Here is a 20,252-nt window from a genome sequence, read left to right on the forward strand (position 1 = left end):
AGACATTTGGTTACCTTAAGAGAGAGTTCCAAAGTGAGAGGGCGTCCTGTTATGAGCCAAACAAGAGTTTAACGTTCTAGTCTTGTGATGCACGACATGACAGAGAATGGAAGATGTTTTTCTACCTGATGAAAGAATACTTAGCCGGCCGCTGTGGCCGAGCGGTTCTAGGCGCTTCAGTCTGGAACCGCGCGACGGCTACGGTCGCAGGTTCGAATCATGCCTCGGGCATGGATGTGTGTGATGTCCTTAGGTTAGTTAGGTTTAAGTAGTTCTAAGTTCTAGGGGACTGATGACCTCAACTGTGAAGTCCCATAGTGCTCAGAGCCATTGGAACCAAACCAAAGAATACTTAGAGGAAGCACGGGTAGTAAGTGCAGTAGCGATATCTACCCAAGTGGTATAACCCTGCCTCCTACAAAATGAGTAAACAAATAATATGTATCAATACATTTTCGACTTTGGTTTGAATTTCGTGTTGTGAGATTTTTCTTGTCCAGCAGAGAGTGAGTCTTTTTCCTACATATGAGAAAAACCCGGTTGCCACACTGTCAAACGTCGGTGCTGAATCTACGTACGGTCCTAATGCTGCTGACATCAAAAGTTCCTTCCGTTTTCTTTCCTTTCTCCCCCCCCCCCCCCCCCCCCCCGCCACTTTCAATTAACATAATGCGTATCACTGCTGCGGATTCTACGTGGAGCTTGTTCTTTCGAACTTGTCGGAAAGAACATTCTCCCAGTTATTAAGCCACACCACGTATACTTTAAACTTTTGCCATCATACTGGAACCTCACCGATCGTACTGGGTATGGAAATAAAGAGCAACAATTCTAAATACTCATTTATTTTCGTTCGACAAGGTTCTATAAGGGGTGACCAAAAAATTTCCGTTCCAAAGCCACTCTAATCCCTAGTGTACACGACAGTGCTTATGTACGCGCATACCCGCACTGGAATCGCAGAAATCTTCAAATGTGTGTGAACTCCTATGGGACCGAACTGCTGAGGTCATCGGTCCCTAGACTTACACGCTACTTAAACTAAAAGTAACTTATGCTAAGAACACCACACACACACACACACACACACACACACACACACACACACACCTATGCCCAAGGGAGGACTAACCTCCGGCGGGAGAGGCAGCGCACTCTATGACATGACGCCTCAAACCACGCGGCCACTCCGCGCGGCACTGGAGTCGCGTTGGTTTGCATATAAGCTGCGGTAGCGCCCTCAGAGAGAAACTTTGTCGCCCTGTATTACCATAATCAGACCAAGATCCGGAAATTCAGTATCGTCAAGACGGGTCACAGAAGCAACAATGAATTTTGGTCCGTCTCTTATGGAAACAACTGCTCTTTTTAAACACTCAAACATGTTCCAACATCATTGTGCCATCTTCAGTGAGCACTTATATTCAGGTGTGAAATATACAACATGTTTTAAGTAATCATTATTCTAACAAAAGTAGCATTGAAAAATGTTTGTTTGTTGTGATTATTATGATACTTCCTAGAATGTTAGGCTGTGTAGGAATGTTTTTACATGTGGATACTGATAGCTTGCAATATGCAGATAGATTATGTTATTGGGGATTTGAATGGCGAATTAATAAACCAGTTTATCTATAAATGCTATTTTGTTGCTCGGAATGATTTGGTGACTATATTTTGGATTTTTCTACTGTCATGTTTGCAATAACTGTACTCAGTATCTGTACTCATCTATACGCTCATGTGTTGGGAGAAACACACAGTAATACGATGTAGGTTTTGGAGGATCTCCACTCTCAAATTATAGTTTTGACCTTCAGAAAACACAAAACAAGATATTTATGTAGCTGCTCTTCTCTATAAACCATATATTTAATATCCCCTGTTAGTGCTATCTGGTACAAGTCGCATAATATAAGATTGGTCAGATTAGTGCCTTGTAAGCAATCTCCCGTGTAGACTGATCACACTTTCCCAGTATGCTACCAAAGCATCGTCTACGACTTAGCATATGTGAACATTGCTTATCATATCCCTGCAAACTGTTTCGCCCTGGCGTAGGCATGAGTTTACTGATTCCATTCGACACTCACGGATATATTCACATTAAACCAGGATTTTTGGGTCTGTAAAGTGCATAGTTTTACATTTATGAATATTTAAAGCCCATATTTGCACCAGATTGATATAATTTTCATAGTCTCAAATTTTTTGTTTTATTCTTCATGTTACATTACTTATGAAAGAGGATGGTGAGCAAATTTCTTTGATATCTTTTTATGTCGAAATCCAATTATCACAATTCTAGGACATATCATTTATTCCTAATATATGAACACTGAACTGTGTTACTTCACACGGGATGCTAGACGTACCATTTATCACGGTGTTGATACAAACCCCTGAAACACTCATGTAATTTGTAGGCTGTATTGCTTTTACAAGTATTTCATACACTCTGTATTTGTTGCCTGTCGGTACGAGAACAACAAGTTCTTTTTAGTTATCAAATGATTTACCAACACTTATAATTTTATGTTTCAGGTCCTACGTGCACTGTTGGATGCTGGAGCAGAAGTTGATGCGCAGGACACAGAAGAGTCAACAGCACTGCATGTTGCTGCAGCCTACAACAAAGTTGAAGCTGTGAGGCTACTACTGCAACATGGCTGCAATGCGGATATCGAAGATTACAGAGGAGATACACCACTTGCTGTAGCCGCCAGAGAGAAGCATTTCGAAGTGAGTTCCCTGTCACAGTAATCCAGGAAGTTTTGTATAGAATGAGAAAAAACTGGAAGCACATACAAATTCCCTAGTTTACTTACCAACTGGTTTGGCTTGTTTCTTTACTTATACGTCCACAGTTCAAAAATGGTTCAAATGGCTCTGAACACTATGGGACTTAACTTCTGAGGTCATCAGTCCCCTAGAACTTAGAACTACTTAAACCTAACTAACCTAAGGACATCACACACATCCATGCCCGAGGCAGGATGCGAACCTGCGACCGTAGTGGTCGCGCGGTTCCAGACTGTAGCGCCTAGAACCGCTGGGGCACTCCGACCGGCACGTCCACAGTCCTATGCAATGTGTTCACAGTTCTTACTCGACTGTCACACGTCTTTATATTATGAAATGGTACGCTGAAAGGACTCGCCTGTATTTAATGATATTTCCTGTTTGATACATTTAGAGGATGTATCTTCTGCCTGATTTTGTGGTGAAACCCTCTAAAAATCCTCTAAAGGAAAGTCCACGTCTGCAGATGGTATCTATTTCGTACTATCATTTCAGCAAGCATCTGCAGAGATGAAAATATGTGTGCGACATGTGAGTATTTTTGTATCTTTAATAACGAATGTTTTACAAATGTTAAAGTATCCGTCCAAAGCTGGTGACATAAAAACTGCGAGCGCACTAGAGAGTGATTGGTAACAATTTAAAAAGCAACCAGCACGGTATATATGAAAAGTGATATACATTAGGACCCATGCAAAAGAACCGTGGTGATTGGCGCTGTGTCACTTGGGATTTTACAATTATGGGCGGACACAACTAGCTATGAACAGCAAGGGTAAGATAGACGCAACATGTATCTGTTGCCTAAAGATAAGGTCATGTGAAGAACGAACATAACCCTCCGGGCATCTCTGTTCGAATTCGATCAGTTTGCAGTATCCTAAAGGGTGTCCACGCTGTGGGCCCTGTAGGGTTATATGGTGCCCAGAAGTGGTGTTGCCTCTATCTTTCGTCTCACACTCCCACAGCAGTAACTGCCATTTCCATAACGTACTACTGATTTCCATATAAGTACATTAGAACCGCACTAACTTCGTGGAAGTAGTTGCCGACCGGTGTGGCCGAGCGGTTCTAGCCGCTTCAGTCTGGAACCGCGCGACCGCTACAGTCGCAGGTTTGAAACCTGCCTCGGACATGGATGTGTGTGATGTCCTTAGGTTAGTTAGGTTTGAGTAGTTCTAAGTTCTAGGGACTGATGACCTCAGATGTTACGTCCCATAGTGCTCAGAGCCATTTGAACCATTTTTTTTGTGATGTTGTTTAGCAGTCTTTCTGCGAGGGCATACCAGTAACATTGAGTGAATTTTGGAATTCTGTTGTGAAGTTCACGCCTTCTTTTTGGGTCAACGTTGTACCAATATATTTGAACATTTTTATTCGTCTGGTATGAAAATCTGTATTTGCCGATTTGTTTGTTGACTTACGCCAATATTTATTTCTAAACTCTTTCGCTCACATAACAGTTCTATATTTATGTAGCTTGTCTCTATATGACTTTCCGTATTTACTCTGTTGCGCAACCCACATATGAAGACGATTTCGCTGGAATGCTGATCAGTACGACATCTGCTGTCTCCGAATTGTAGACTACAAAGTTTCAGTAAATTGTAGAATATTCGAAAACATTCGATGACATTCGAAAATATTCGTAAAATCTCGGGAACGTTATAGGAAAATCTAAATTTTTTCCCGTGAAACGTATGAGGAGCGCTCAACAAGTAATACACCACGTTTTTTTAAAAGTAGGTTAGTTTTATTCAGGATTCCAGTACACCATAATAATTGTCTCTCTTATGACTATGTTTCAACATAATCTTATTTCATGCGATGGCCTTACGTCTCATTACTGGGAGGGAGATTTTTTTCAAACTGTTGCATCCTTGAGCCCCCGTTTCGCGATTTACGCTCACCGGTTGATGGCTGACGCTACAGATCTCACTTTATTAATAATTATAGTACAAGGTTACATCACCAGTTAGAGCTACATTCTCAGCAAGTACACCAAGTCCTTTCATACATATACGTATTTTCCATCATTACCAACTTTACGACAGGAGCGGGTATACAATGTAAAAGGTATATTACTATATACGTAAGTAGGTCTAGACTGGGGTTTAGCATCTATTCCACAATGATTGGTCTTGTAAGCGATGACATCTCGGTCGGCGAAAGATTCGAGTCCAGGTAGAGACGCATTCTCACATCGTACGATAGCTAGAGTAAACCGTCCACTTCCAGTACTCCCTGTGCCAGAGTCGAGACTGAAATTAACTCGACATCCACGGAAAAAAATTTGTCCATTCCGTATAACACTTTGTGCGGTTCCATTTGTGCCAAGTTTATTTTCGAGGCTTATTATGTGTTTGTAGACAGGCATGCGGTGGCGACGTTGACGATAAACACATCGACGAGGCACTATAGCGGCTGAGCGTGTGACTTTGAGCGTTTACTTGGTGGAGAGATGATGTGGCTCCACTCCATGCATTGCTATTTTGTTTCCGGTTCAAAGCGATGAACCCATTCTACAAACAATGTCACGATCTGCTTCGGAGCGCACAAGCAATTCCGCACAGGTGGTCCTCCGTTGCTCTCCGCGTTCTTCAATTAGGCTGCTGGGAGCCCAGTGGGCACACACCTCTGAGAACCCCGACTGGTGGACGAGTGTGTCAGCACTGCCAACAGAGATGTCCGGCTGAGCTGCGAAGTTTATGACTGTGATCCGTCGTTCAGGTCGATTAAGTGTGTCTGCACGGTCCAACACTGCACGTGTCGCAATTCTTCGCGCCGGCCGGTACGCGCGTCGATCGGAGTGGTTTGCGCGACCTTGATGCCTTGATGACAGACGCCTCTCCCAAGGACTGACCGTGCTTTTGTTGACTGACTACAGGCGCCTATGAATATCTGTGACATTCCAGTTTTCCGCCAAAAGAAACTGACGACAGAAAATAACACCTCTCTGCCTGGAAAGAAACCTACATTACAGACGCCATTTTGAAGGCGACATATAGCGCCACCCCTTACCGGAAATGATGCTATAAGGGCTAAGATGGGAATATTACACGATGTCCCATAACAAATACCGGATTTTTTCAATCGAAACTGGTGGAAAAAAGCATGTTGCATTACTTATCGAACGTCTCTCTTACATTGATTCGAAAGAGACAGAAAATGTCCTGGTGACCTGTACGGTGTACTGCCAACCATATCAAACAATCGTACCATCATAGACAGAACACCTACGACAGCATAATCACTGCACTGTACAAAGGAAGCACCAAGACCAGGACGAGACAAAATCTAAGGATTTGCGGTGGGGTTTTGAAGGTACATAAACATTCATCCACCCTTCCATTCTATCATTCTTCCGCTCTAGCTGTACTCCTCATTCTCGTTGCTACCTCCGAATCATGGAGTCACAGGGTCGATTTCCGGCTGGGTTGAGGATTTTCTCTACCTGGGGACTGGGTGTTCCTGTTATCATCGTATCATCACTCATGAGTGTGGCTGCACTGGACTGTGTATAGGTAGGAAATGTCCACAGACGCTGATGACCGCGCAGTTGAGCGCCCCACGAACCAATCATTATCATCATCATCATCATCATCATCATCATCATCATCATCATCATCATCATCATCATCATCATCCACCTACTCTTGCAATCTATAGAGTTTATATCTAAAATCCTATCTGCTTGCTTGTTATAATTAAACTTTTCCAATTTAACATGTTAGAACACAGAAGGTAATTACTGTATGAGGACCAAACATGGTAGCATTAATTTCAAGGACACTAAGAAGAGAAATAACGCACAATCAATTAGATTGAAGTACCTTTAATGTGCTGCTACAGTACATCATACCATTACATACCGGTACCATTAGTGCTACAAAAATGGGCTCAATATTGCGCACATCAGTGCTCGGAAGGTCTGAAAGCGCAGGTTTGCATTCTGCAGAGCGAAGGGACGCATGTCTGTAGGTATGCTGGCTACCTCTCTTGATATGTTGTGCTTCAGACCAGCACATGTGTGAATGTTCCTCAGGTAAACCCTGTCCTTCAGATAGTCGCACAAACAGAAATCACAGAGAGTGAGAGCAGGTTATGGTGCCTGCCAAGCATTTCGAAACGATCGGCAGATAATTCGATCGTTTCGAAATGTGTTTCGGAGAAGCAGGTGAACTTCTCGAGCGATGTGCGGTGGGGCTCACCTTGCATGAAAACTGACGAGTTCAATGCGTCTCTCTCCTGCAGGGTGGGTATAACGTGTGCCAACGCATATTGCGGTAACGTTGGCCAGTCACACTGGACGTCTTTGGTCCCTGAGCTCCAACCTGTTCAAAAAAAAGAATGGGTCAATGATGAATGTAGCCGTGCAGTCACACCGTACGGTGACACGTTCACCATACAGAGGAACTTCGTGCACAGTGACTGGCTGTGATGATTCCCACTCTTGGCCATTCTGTGCGTTCACCTCACCCGTCATAGGAAAATGAGCTCCGTCTGACCGTAGGATGGACCAGGGCCAGCCCTCGTCAACTCCAATCCTTGGGAGAAACTGGACAGCGAAGTCAACACTTCGTTGTACAGTACGATATGGATCATGTACAAATACCATTTCAGAATAGTTCGAAGCACCTCCTGTACAGTGGAGCACGGTATGTTCAACTGTTGTGACACAGCAGCGCACTGCCTGACGATCGGGAATTGCGCGCAGCGTTGTCTGCCGTAGTAACAGTGATTTCATCAATCGTCTGTGGTGCAACCGGTAGTCGGCCTCTTCCCGTGGCGACGCCCCGTTCTACAATTGATTCGAACTTCATCATCATGCTTCGCACAGCAGGTGGAGAGAGAGGACCCTTCCGTAATTCTTTCATCTAGGGATATTCTCTAAGTGCAGCTGCAACGTTACTGTTGTTTTGATAATGGAATTTTACCAATAATGCCCTGCTCCTTTTGTCGAAGCTAATGTTGATACATCAACAAGCGCACTGCAACTGGTCAGATGTGTGAGACTATGAATCACGATTACTGATCACGGCACCTGGTGGCCATAGTTGGAACTTAGCAGTGGCGCTGTGATGCATGGGCATCATGGACCCCATACTCTGGACATTAACGCTATCAAACCTGGTACTCGTAATTCGTTTACGTGTTATAATGTGTTAAATAGGGGTAGTTTAATGACACGCATCAAAAAAGTTTTGCATCACCCCGGCTTCCAGAACTCCTGCAGATAGATGTTGACTGTGGATATTGTATCACAGACACAGTCCCTTTGACTGTTCAGAGATGTCACTAAACCCAAACACTGATGTAAACAACCGTAGATGAGTAGCGCCTATTAGACGGAGGAGTCCGACAGCCGATCAGTTCCAGTCATTCCACCAGGAAGTATGTACACTACTCGTGTTGTCAGTAGTTCAACCATACGGTCAATACTGCAGTTCGATCGCGTCCGCATTGTTACTTTGTGCCAGTAAGGGCTCTCAACAAGGGAAGTGCCAGGCATCTCTGAGTGAACCAAACCGATGTTATTCGGACATGGAGGACATACAGAGAGATAGGAACTGTCGATGAAATGTCTCGCTCAGCCCCCCCAAGGGCTAGCACAGCAGTGGACGACCGCTACCTACTGGTTATGGGTCGGAGGAACACTGACAGCAACGCCACCATGTTGAACAATGCTTTTCGTGCAGCCTCAGGACATCGTGTTACGACTCAAAGTGTTCGCAATAGGCTGCATGATGCGCAACTTAACTCCCGAAGTCCATCGCGAGGTCCATCTTTCCAACCACGACACCATGCAGCGCGGTACAGGTAGACCCAACAACATGCTGAATGGACCGCGCAGGATTGGCATCACGTTATCTCCACCGATGTGTGTCGCATATGCCTTCAACCAGACAATCGTCTGAGACGCGTTTGGAGGCAATCTGGTCAGGCTAAACGCCTTAGACACACTGTCCAGCGAGTACAGTAAGGTGGAGGTTTCCTGCTGTTTTGAGGTGGCATTATGTGGGGCCAACGTACGCCGCTGGTGGTCATGGAAGGCACCGTAACGGCTGTTCGACACGTGAATGCCATCCTCCGACTGATAGTGCAATCATATCGGCAGCATATTGACGGGGCATTTCTCTTCACGGACGACAATTAGCACACCTATCATGTACATCTTGTGAATGACTTTCTTCAGGATAATAACATCGCTCCACTGGAGTGGCCAGCATGTACTCCAGACATGAACCCTATCGAACATGCCTTGGATAGATTGAAAACGACTGTTTAAGGACGACGTGACCCACCAAGCCGGCCGGAGTAGCCGAGCGGTTCTAGGCGCTACAGTCACAGGTTCGAATCCTGCCTCGGGCATGGATGTGTGTAATGTCCTTAGGTTACTTAGGTTTAAGTAGCTCTAAGTTCTAGGGGACTGATGACCTCACATGTTAAGTCCCATAGTGCTCAGAGTCATTTGAACCATTTTGACCCACCAACCCCTCTGAGACATCAACTCCGAATCGCCGTTCAGGAGTGGGGCAAACTGGACAAACAGTGCCTTGATGAACTTGTGGATAGTATGCCACGACGAATACATGCATCAATAAAAGAGGACGTGCTACTGGTTATTTGAGGAACTGGTGTGTACAGCAATCTGGACCACCACCTCAGAAGGTGTCACTATGTGGTGGTACAACATGCAATGTGTGATTTTCATGAGCACTGGAAGGGGCGGAATCACGTTTATGTTGATCTCTAGTCCAATATTCTATACGGGTTCCTCAACTCTCTGAACCGAGGTAATCGAAAACTTCTTTGATGTGTTTATAACCACACCGTAGTACAACGATGAAAATAACCTGCTGTTAAAAGTGCCCTAAATCTCTTTCTACAGACGACGTTAGTGTTTCATAGTCAGCAACATTTTAACTCCAAAATGTTGGTTTTCGTAGCACCCGTTGCAGTAACAGACGAAAGTAAAAAATGAGCACTGTCAGTGACGTCACATCCATTTATTCTAACTTTCACCATGAAACTGTCCTGACGTACCTTCACTCTCAAACTGTAACAGACCACGTCCAGAGTCTGCAAGTTCTTTGTCAATCCACTTGAGAGGCATGCAAACAGCCAGTCAGCGGTCTAAAGCCGATACACGTAGACCAGACTCGCTCATCCCAGACTAACTGAAAAACACTGGTAGTATCTTATTTATAGGTAACAAACGTAGGCAGAAACTGAATAATAATTAAATAAACAGTTTAAGTACTTGCAAAATCTACAAGGAAACTCAAAATATAGCGCGTCTTTATGGTACAAGAGAGAAAAGCTGAGAGTTCCATTTCAAAACACATACGTGAAGGTACAGTCAAAGGTTTAACTATCAAGTCGAAAACTTTGAATTATACGTAACTTTTAATTCACAAAAACTACGATTAAATAATGGTTTTAACAACGAACAACATGAAGTCCATTTCACGTACTAAATTAAAATCAGAGGAATGATACAATGACCGATCTTTGAGTAGCAACAAATTCCCTAAAACCTATGTCAATTGGCTTCAGTCTTCGGAGAAAAAAGCCTAGGTTCCACGGCTTTGTCCCAAATAGTTCCTTTCTTTTCAGCTTGGAAGTTTAATAAGTTCTCAGTACTTGGTTGTTGTTACCGACCAGCCCCAACAGATGGCTCTGACGTGGTACCATTACAAAACCCGATATATGTGATGTATTCAGACTTCCACTTCTCATCCCGTAACATTTACCCTTACTACAACAAAATATCAACAAAGGTGTTAGTATTTTCACACAGAATACTGTAAAATAACATTGCGTTATTGTAACTTTCCTGTGACATACCTTTCACCCTTTCAGACCCACTGATTACAATTATGTACATTAAATTTTCCTTTCACTTTGTTGGAAGAGAGACATTTCTCCCCAGTGGAAATCCCGTGTACATATTTCTGAATGTTCAGTAATTTCATCATGTACAAGTGCTGCCAACTGTTGGCCTTCAGTAGAAAAATATCTGCTAGTCAGTGTAGCAGCACACATCAGATTTTAAACGGCAGAATATACAGGAGTGGTTGGTTAGCTATATTTCACTGTATGAATGAATATTATTATTGCTGTAGTGCATGATAATGAACAGTTTATTTATTAAAACAATGAATATTTCAAAATAAGTTATATTTAGTCCATAAAAAGAAGCCAAGCGTGCAAGCATAGTTTGAGAACCATTACATATTTTTGTATAAATCTTGCATCTAAAATCATCAAAAAAACACACCTAAGGCAATTACAGCATGTTAGAAAAATTTTCTTCCTCCAGAAAAATTCAGGTCTGAAAGAGTTAAAAAAAATTGCAAAGCTCAATCAAGTGACTTACTCAAGAGCTTCGGGGTGTCACAATTAGTCTGTCACAGTTGCGAGTGTTATTGTTATTCTGGCATACGAGAAATTCAGCCGGATGTCTTTTTCTAGTATAGCTCTTTCTCTTGTAGATTGTGGAAGCAATGGCCGCATCAAACCTGCGAAGTCCGCGGAATGACGGCTGGACATGTCTGCAGTGGGCTGCTGCCTGTGGAAGTACCAAGGTAAGTCGGCTTCGCCCACTGCCTACCACTCTAGACAGGATTTCTTGAGAGGCTGCGTCCTACTTCCGATTTATATTTTCGGTAATTTTCTTACTACATAACAACCTATCGCGTTCGGACGCGGCTGAATAAGAGGATGATGACAATATTGCCCTAGAGATAACAGGGCTTGGATGTGTTTAGTCATCCCGTCATTTCGTCCCCGGATAGGGAGTAGGATTTGAACAAGTATGCGATATAAGGATCTGGAAGTATGAGTCCGAGTAGATGGTAGTTAACTATAAATGCGCTTCAACTTCATTTTTCAGTGGATATCACGAAATTTACTATTTCACTTGAACTGCCCGTCACAGCGGCTGGCTGTGAGAGTTGGCAGTTAAATTTTATAGTCAGGCAAAGCAACGGAAACACTGTCTCTCTAGAAATTAGGCAGTCAACAGTCGTGAAGTCTTTGGTTCACTCTCACAACTGCTACTACTCGACCGCTGAAGGTGCTGTCTAGCAAACGTGGCGACTTACCGGTGCAATAAAATATTGTCAGCGTTATAGCGTATTTGAAATACAATGCCAAATAGACATAAAAATCACCACTTCAGCTATAGGGCTTTTTACTTTTTAATTCACGACCGGATTCGTGTTAAAAAATCCCCATCACCAGGTGCAATTAGTGAAAGAAATAATGAAAGTGAGTTGTAGGTATGGGGAGTCCCACCACAATTTTGTTATCAAATTGATATGCTAATTAATTAAATTGATTAATTAATTACCCCCTCACCCCTACTCCCACCCCCGATGACATCGTGTGTTTCCCTTAGATGGTACGTGGGCGCCCGCTCCCTTTTCCCCCCACCCCTATCCCTCCCCCTCCTCCACCTATTCTAGTGGCGGAAATTTCGAATTTTGGTGGGGATTTCTTTGTCCCAGGGCTGTGTTGATGTCCCGTCACCTCCTTCCCCCGCCTCCCCCCACAACTGGGAATTGTCGGGAAATTGAAATTTCAGTGGCAATTTTTTTCCTCCGCTCACGTAACCAGAATTGGCGGCAGAGGTTCTATGCTGTGCTGCTGTTGTGGAAGCATTGCGATGTGTTAGAGCAGTGAGATGAGTGTGAGGAATAGAGCAGCTTTCGGTAGCTGTACTACCCGTACGCATTTGAAGGAGGACTGTCTACTAGGGGATGGAAGAAGTATTCAGCATATTCTGACAATGCAGAGGGATGGAGCCAAGATGCATATTGCAACCTATGAATGCTTCTGTGCATGTGCAGACTCCCGAGATATTCCACATGAAGCTTTCATTCTTCCAAAATGGAAGAGGTGCGCAATTGATGCTAATTCGCCTCAGTGGATGCATATTTGTATACATGATACGAGGGTTGCCCAGTAAATAATGCCCCATATTTTTTTTCTCCGAAATAAAAAATATTAGAAATGTGAAACTTTAGGTGCGAGTTATTTGAAGTTTCCCGTGTGTGTACGCAAAGTTTCAATTTCCTCCGACAGAGAGCGGTGGTGTAGGAATGTTCTAAAATGGCGTCTGCAAGTGACATCCGTCAGAAACAACGTGCAGTGATTGAATTTCTCGTAGCAGAGGAAGAAACCGTGGGCAATATCCATAAACGCTTGTGCAACGTCTACGGAACATCTGCAGTCGATAGGAGTACTGTTGGTCGCTGGGCACAGAGGGTGAAAGCATCAGAGGGCGGTGCTGCGGAGCTCCGAGATTTGCCGCGGTCGGGAAGGCCTCCCACGGCTGTCACGCCTGACATGTTGCAGCGGGCTGATGTTCTCATTCGACGGGATCGACGCATTACGACTCGACAATTGGCACTGGAGTTGTCAGTAAGCAAAGGAAGTGTGGATGTGATTATCAATCAGCTTGGATACTCAAAAGTGTGTGCAAGATGGGTTCCTCGGTGTCTTACTGTCGATCACAAATCCCAAAGAAAAGACATTTCTTTCGATTTGTTGCGACGCTTTCACGTTGACGGGGAGGCCTTTTTGTCACGGATTGTGACAGGTGATGAAACTTGGGTGCATCATTTTGAGCCCGAAACAAAAAGACAATCGATGGAATGGCGTCATGCTTATTCTCCACAGAAGAAAAAATTCAAAACAGATCCTTCAGCCGGAAAAGTCATGATGACTGTGTTTTGGGATTGCGAGGGCGTAATTCTCATTGATGTGATGCCAAAAGGCAGTACCATTAATTCAGAGGCTTATGTCAAAACATTAGACAAACTTAAGCAGCGCTTCCGGCGCCTTGGGCGTCATGTTAACCCACAGGATGTTTTGATTCAGCATGATAACGCTCGTCCTCACACAAGTTTGAGGACTTGTGAACACATCGCGAAACTGGGTTGGATAGTGTTACCCCATCCACCCTACAGCCCCGATTTGGCTCCTTCAGACTTTCACTTGTTTGGGCCAATGAAGAATTTCATTCGTGGAAGACGTTTTGCCGATGACGAAGAAGTGATTCACGAAGTGACAACCTGGCTCCGTAGGCAGAGTAAAGATTTTTACCGGCAGGGAATACACGCTCTTGTGTCTCGCTGGAAAAAGGCCGTCGAACTTGAAGGAGATTATGTGGAAAAATAAAGCAAGTAGACAAAACATCAGTCTTTCACATATGTAAATTTGATTGTTGTGGAATAAATACTTCTGGAGAAAAAAAATATGGGGCATTATTTACTGGGCAACCCTCGTATATACCATTGAAGAGCTCCAACCGCTCATCCCTATCCAGTTCCTCCTCTAGCAGCCCATCCTCGCTTCTGTGCGGAATGTGTTCTATTGAGGAGCTGTTGGTGTCCGACTGGGAGGACTTTACCAGATATGTTGCCCGTAAGCAAACAGCCGAGGACTGCGCCCATAACCTGCTACATGCAGAGTGGAAAGAGTTACACTGGATGAGTGCATGTAAAAGAAGAGGATTACTCTTCAGCAGATAATGGTTATACAACAGAATGGTATCAAGATGCATTCTGCAAGTTGGACAGACCGTTGCTGCTGTTGTAACTGCCTGTCAGTTTTTAAATTCACAGTCAGTTTTGCACCTCACAAGAGACGTCTCCCTCTGGTCCAGAGGACCAAGCGACTGATCCAGTTCACAATTATGCTACCAGAGGCCCTTGAAATTGGCAGTAACCAATAGGAACGCAGCAACTGATCACATTTGGGATACAAGGCGGCCCTGCAGCTCTGCAGCCTCAGTTGTAATCAGCATGAAGCTACAGCCAAGATCGTCCTGTGCTCCCCAGCCACAACAGCAGGAGAACATCACGAAACCGCGTAAGCTTATGTACCTCTTGATTAATGTCTGTGTGAGGAAGATGAAGTCTTTGTGCTGCTATTATCGCTTGTGACATTTCTATTATTTGCTCTTCAGTGGATGCGACGTCTTCCAGCCTGTCAGGGTATGAAATAGCGACGTGTCCCAGCCAGTTGACACTCACAGCAGCAGCTTTGATCCCGTCGCGCACCTGGTCAGCTTGATGGAACAGGACAATCAGCTGTTTTTGTCGGTTGAAGACACCCAGCTAGCCCCTGACTCGCTGAAGTTCACTGGGGGTCCTAAACAGCATGACATAGGTCGGTACTTGGTTGTTTTAGGGGATTAAAGGGACCAGACTGCGACGGTCATCGGTCCCTTTTTCCAAAATAAAACTAAAAACACCCAAAGAGGTGAAAAAACGGACAACAGGAAAGACGGCAGACGACACAGGACAAGAAATACTCAGACACAGATGAGACAAAACAAATTAAAATCACACAGTGTGATGGTGGTTGGCCGACCATAGAGATAAATAGGAAAAGCCAACCACCGAGAACACATTAAAAACTCAGCTTAAAATCGTAGGCCAAAGGCCAGAATCAACACAAAACAATAAATGATAAAAAACCCCTGCCCGAATAAAACGTAAAACTAAGCCAGCCATAGCAGGGTCATCAGTTAAAAGGGCAGGGAGCGTATCAGGCAGCGCAAATGTCTGCCTGAGCACAGCTAAACGGGGACAAGTTAATAAAATGTGCACCACTGTCAAAACCGCCCTGCAGCGACAGAGAGGCGGGTCCTCACGACGCAATAAATAACTGTGTGTCAGTCGGGTGTGGCCAATGCGGAGCCGACAAAGAACAACTGAATCTCTGCGAGTGGCTCGCATGGATGACTGCCACACACGCGTCGTCGCCTTGAGAGAACAGAGTTTGTTTGGCGTGGGCAGACTGCGACATTCAGTGTCCCAAAGCGAGAGAACTTCGCGGCGTAAGACTGCCCGCAAATCAGTCTCCGGGAGGCCAATGTCCAGGATGGGTTCACTGGTGGCCTGTTTGGCCAGGCGGTCAACATGTTCATTGCCCGGGATATCGACATGACCGGGGGTCCACACAAAGACCACAGAGTGGCCGCAACGGGCAAGAGTATGCAGGGACTCTTGGATAGCCATCACCAGACGAGAACGAGGGAAACACTGGCCGAGAGCTCGTAAACCGCTCAGGGAATCGCTACAGATGACCAAGGACTCACCTGAGCAGGAGCGGATATACTCTAGGGCACGAAAGATGGCGACCAGCTCAGCAGTAGAAACGTTGCAGCCAGCTGGCAATGAATGTTGTTCATAGTGGTCCCCTAGAGTTAGCGCATAACCGACACGACCAGCAACCATCGAGCCGTCAGTGTAAGCAACGCCAGAGCCCTGATACATGGCCAGGATGGAATAAATGCGGCGTCGGAAGGCCTCTGGAGGGACTGAGTCCTTCAAGCCCTGTGCCAATGCAAGCCGAAGGCAAGGGCGAGGCACACACAACGGGGGTGTACGCAGAGGTGCCCGGAAAGGAGGTGGAACAGGGAAAAACCCAAGCCCGGAAAGAAGCTCTTTGACGCATACGGCGATCGGACAACACGACCGGGGCCGACGTTCTGGCAGATGGACGACTGACTGTGGGAACAGGACACGATAATTTGGATGCCCGGGCAAGCTAGAAACATGGGCAGCATAAGTAGCCAGAAATTGTTGGCGTCGTAACCGCAGTGGAGGGACACCTGCCTCCACAAGTATGCTGTCCACAGGGCTGGTCCGGAAGGCACCAGTGGCAAGGCGTATCCCGCGGTAGAGGATTGGGTCCAGCACCCGCAACGCAGATGGGGATGCTGAGCCATAAGCCAGGCTCTCATAATCCAGACGAGACTGGATTAACGCCTGGTAGAGCCGTAACAGGGTAGATCGGTCGGCGCCCCAGCGGGTGTGGCTCAAGCATCTCAGAGCATTTATATGCCGCCAACACGCCTGTTTAAGCTGCCGAATATGAGGCAGCCAAGTCAACCGGGCATCAAAAACTACACCCAAAAACCAGTGGGTCTCCACCCCAGCAAGAAGTTCGTTGTCAAGATAAAGCCGCGGCTCAGGAAGGATCGTTCGGCGCCGGCAGAAATGCATAACGCGGGTCTTGGTAGCCGAAAACTGAAAATCATGCGCTACAGCCCAATACTGCGCCTTGCGGATTGCGCCCTGTAGCTGACGTTCAGCAGCAGCAATGCCAATAGAGTTGTAGTAAAGGCAGAAGTAGTCAGCATACAGGGAAGCGGAGACAGAATTTCCCACGGCCGCAGCGAGCCAATTAATGGCTATTAAAAACAGGCAGACAGTTAAAACATAACCCTGTGGCACACGGTTCTCCTGGACGTGGGAGGAACTATATGAGGTCGCGACTTGCACGCGGAAGGTACGATACGACAGAAAATTGCGGATAAAGATCGGCAGAGGGCCTCGAAGACCCCATCCATGAAGCGTAGAAAGGATGTGATGACGCCATGTCGTATCGTACGCCTTCCGCATGTCGAAAAAGACAGCGACCAGGTGCTGACGGCGGGCAAAGGCAGTACGGATGGCCGACTCCAGGCTCACCAGATTGTCGGCGGCGGAGCGGCCTTTACGGAACCCACCCTGAGATGGAGCCAGAAGGCCCCGAGACTCCAATAACCAATTCAAGCGCCGGCTTACCATGCATTCAAGCAACTTGCAAAGAAGTTGGTGAGGCTAATGGGACGGTAGCTGTCCACCTATAAAGGGTTCTTGCCTGGCTTCAGAATGGGGATAACAATACTTTCCCGCCATTGCGACGGAAACGCATCCTCGACCGAAATACGGTTGTAAAGGTCGAGGAGCCGTCGCTGGCAGTCCACTGAAAGACGTTTCAGCATCTGACAGTGGATGCCATCAGGCCCAGGAGCAGTATCAGGGCAAGCGGCTAGGGCACTGCGAAATTTCCACTCACTGAATGGAACATTGTAAGATTCTGGATGGTGGGTGCGAAACGAAAGGCTTCGACGTTCCATCCGCTCTTTAATGGAGCGGAAGGCCAGCGGGTAATTCGCAGAAGCGGAACTCCTAGCAAAATGCTCTGCCAAGCTGTCGGCAATTTCGTCGGAGTCCGTACAAACTGCTCCATTCAGTGAGAGCGCAGGGACGCTGACAGGGGTCCGATAGCCATAGAGGCGTCGGATCTTGACCCAGACCTGTGATGGAGAGACGTGGAGGCCAATGGTGGACACATACCGCTCCCAGCACTCCCGCTTGCTTTGGCGGATAAGGCGGCGGGCTCGCACACGCAGCCGTTTGAAGGTGATGAGGTGTTCAATGCAGGGATGTCGCTTGTGACGCTGGAGCGCCCGCCGGCGATCTTTAATCGCTTCAGCGATCTCAGGCGTCCACCAAGGCACAGTCCGCCGCCGAGGAGACCCAAAAGAACGGGGAATGGCAGATTCGGCGGCAGTAACGATGCCGGTGGTGACCGATTGAACCACCGCATCAATGTCAGCACTAGAGAGACGCTCAATAGCGGCAGTGGAGGAGAACAAGTCCCAGCCTTATTCATAGCCCACCTGCAAGGGCGCAGAGAAGACTGACGCTGTGGCAGTGACAGGAAGATAGGAAAGTGGTCACTACCACACAGGTCGTCATGCACTCTCCATTGGACAGACGGTAAGAGGCTAGGGCTGCAGACGGAAAGGTCGATGGCGGAGTACGTGCCATGCGCCACGCTGAAGTGTGTGAAGGAACCATCATTTAAAAGCGAAAGATCGAGCTGTGCCAATAAATGCCCAATGGTGACGCCTAGACCTGTCGCCACTGACGCACCCCACAGAGGGTTATGGGCGTTGAAGTCGCCCAGTAACAAGAAATGTGGCGGCAATTGGGCTATCAGAGCAGCCAGGACATGCTGTGGGACATCACCATCCGGTGGAAGGTAAAGACTGCAGACGGTAACAGCTTGTGGTGTCCACACCCGAACAGCGACAGCCTCTAAAGCTGTTTGTAGAGGTGCAGACTCGCTGTGAAGAGAGTTAAGGACATATATGCAGACGCCACCAGACACCCTTTCATAAGCTGCCCAGTTCTTATAATAACCCCGATAGCCACGGAGGGCGGGGGGTTCGCATTGCTGGAAACCAAGTTTCCTGAATAGCAATGCAGAAGAAAGGGTGAAGGCTGATAGTCTGAGCTCAGCTAGATGGTGGAAGAAACGGCTACAGTTCCACTGGAGGATGCAATTGTCCATTGCGGAGAAAGGCGTGACGGGACTTGGAAGGCAGATTACACCGCTGGGTCACCTGCTGCCTCCAATTGAGCACCGGTGCTAGCGCTATCCATGGCGTCTGAGGGACCGGCGAGATCGAGGTCCTCAGCGGACGCCAGACTCTCCACCTCGTTCTCAGACGCAGAGCTGAGCTTGTAGGAAGCAGTGGGACAGGTGCCACCGCACTATCGTGATTTTTACGAACCTTTTTCTTTTTCTGTGTCTCTCTCTGTGCCTTCGGTGGTTCAGGCTGGGAGGGCTTCCCTGGTTCAGTCTCAGGGACGGACGACGACCGTGACGCCCTACGACCAGCGACCGGTGATTGTTTGAGCCATTTGCGTGTGTCCGCTTTCAAACCGGTCGGAACTTGCAAGGGGAGGTCCCAAAGGGACCCCTCCCTGGTGAGAGAAGCTGAAGAAGTCTTACGCTTCTCCGGCTGGGAAGGGGGAACTGATGTCCCCGATGGTTTGGGTGGTGTTGCTCCTGAAGTAGATGGAGCAGGAGCAACAGGGAGTGTAGTGCCCTCCGACATCAAGGGGGCAGGTGTGGTTCTCTGGCTCTGAGAGCTAACGGCGTGTGGTGCAGTTATAGGAACTGTAACAGGAGCGACAGTGGCGGCATAAGTGGACGTCATTCGTACTGGATGCAGTCGTTCAAACTTACGCTTAGCCTCAGTGTAGGTCAGCCTATCCAGGGTCTTGTATTCCATTATTTTCCGCTCCTTCTGGAGAATCTTACAGTCCGGCGAGCAAGGGGGATGGTGCTCCCCGCAGTTGACACAGATGGGAGGCGGGGCACATGGAGTATCAGGATGGGACGGTCGACCACAATCGCGACATATGAGGCTGGAAGCACAGCGAGAAGACATACAGCCGAACTTGAAGCACCGCATCGGGGGAGGGATATAGGGCTTCACATCACAACGGTATACCATCACCTTGACCTTCTCAGGTAAGGTGTCACGCTCGAAGGCCAAGATGAAGGCACCGGTGGCAACTTTGTGATCCCTCGGACCCCGGTGGACGCGCCGGACGAAATGGACCCCTCATCGCTCTAAGTTCGCGCGCAGCTCGTCATCGGACTGTAAAAGGAGATCTCTGTGAAAAATAATTCCCTGGACCATATTTAAGCTTTTATGTGGGATGATATTAACAGAAACATCCCCCAGCTGCGTACAAGCGAGCAAGGCTCGTGACTGGGCAGAGGATGCTGTTTTTATTAAGACTGACCCTGACCGCATTTTGGACAAGCCCTCCACCTCCCCGAACTTGTCCTCTAAATGT

General features: G+C 46.8%; 1 protein-coding gene across 2 annotated transcripts in view; it reads left to right on the plus strand.

The window, feature by feature from the left end:
• Window positions 1–20,252, plus strand: part of LOC126253205 (uncharacterized) — a 599,715-nt gene that overhangs the window by 209,436 nt on the left and 370,027 nt on the right. For both annotated transcript variants that reach the window (XM_049954381.1, XM_049954382.1), the window contains exons 8-9: window positions 2,545–2,742; window positions 11,301–11,393. In XM_049954381.1, the coding sequence (XP_049810338.1) occupies window positions 2,545–2,742; window positions 11,301–11,393 (291 nt within the window). The remainder of the gene's footprint in view (window positions 1–2,544; window positions 2,743–11,300; window positions 11,394–20,252) is intronic.

This window comes from Schistocerca nitens, chromosome 4 (assembly GCF_023898315.1).
Source record: "Schistocerca nitens isolate TAMUIC-IGC-003100 chromosome 4, iqSchNite1.1, whole genome shotgun sequence".
Taxonomy (NCBI): Eukaryota; Metazoa; Arthropoda; class Insecta; order Orthoptera; family Acrididae; genus Schistocerca; species Schistocerca nitens.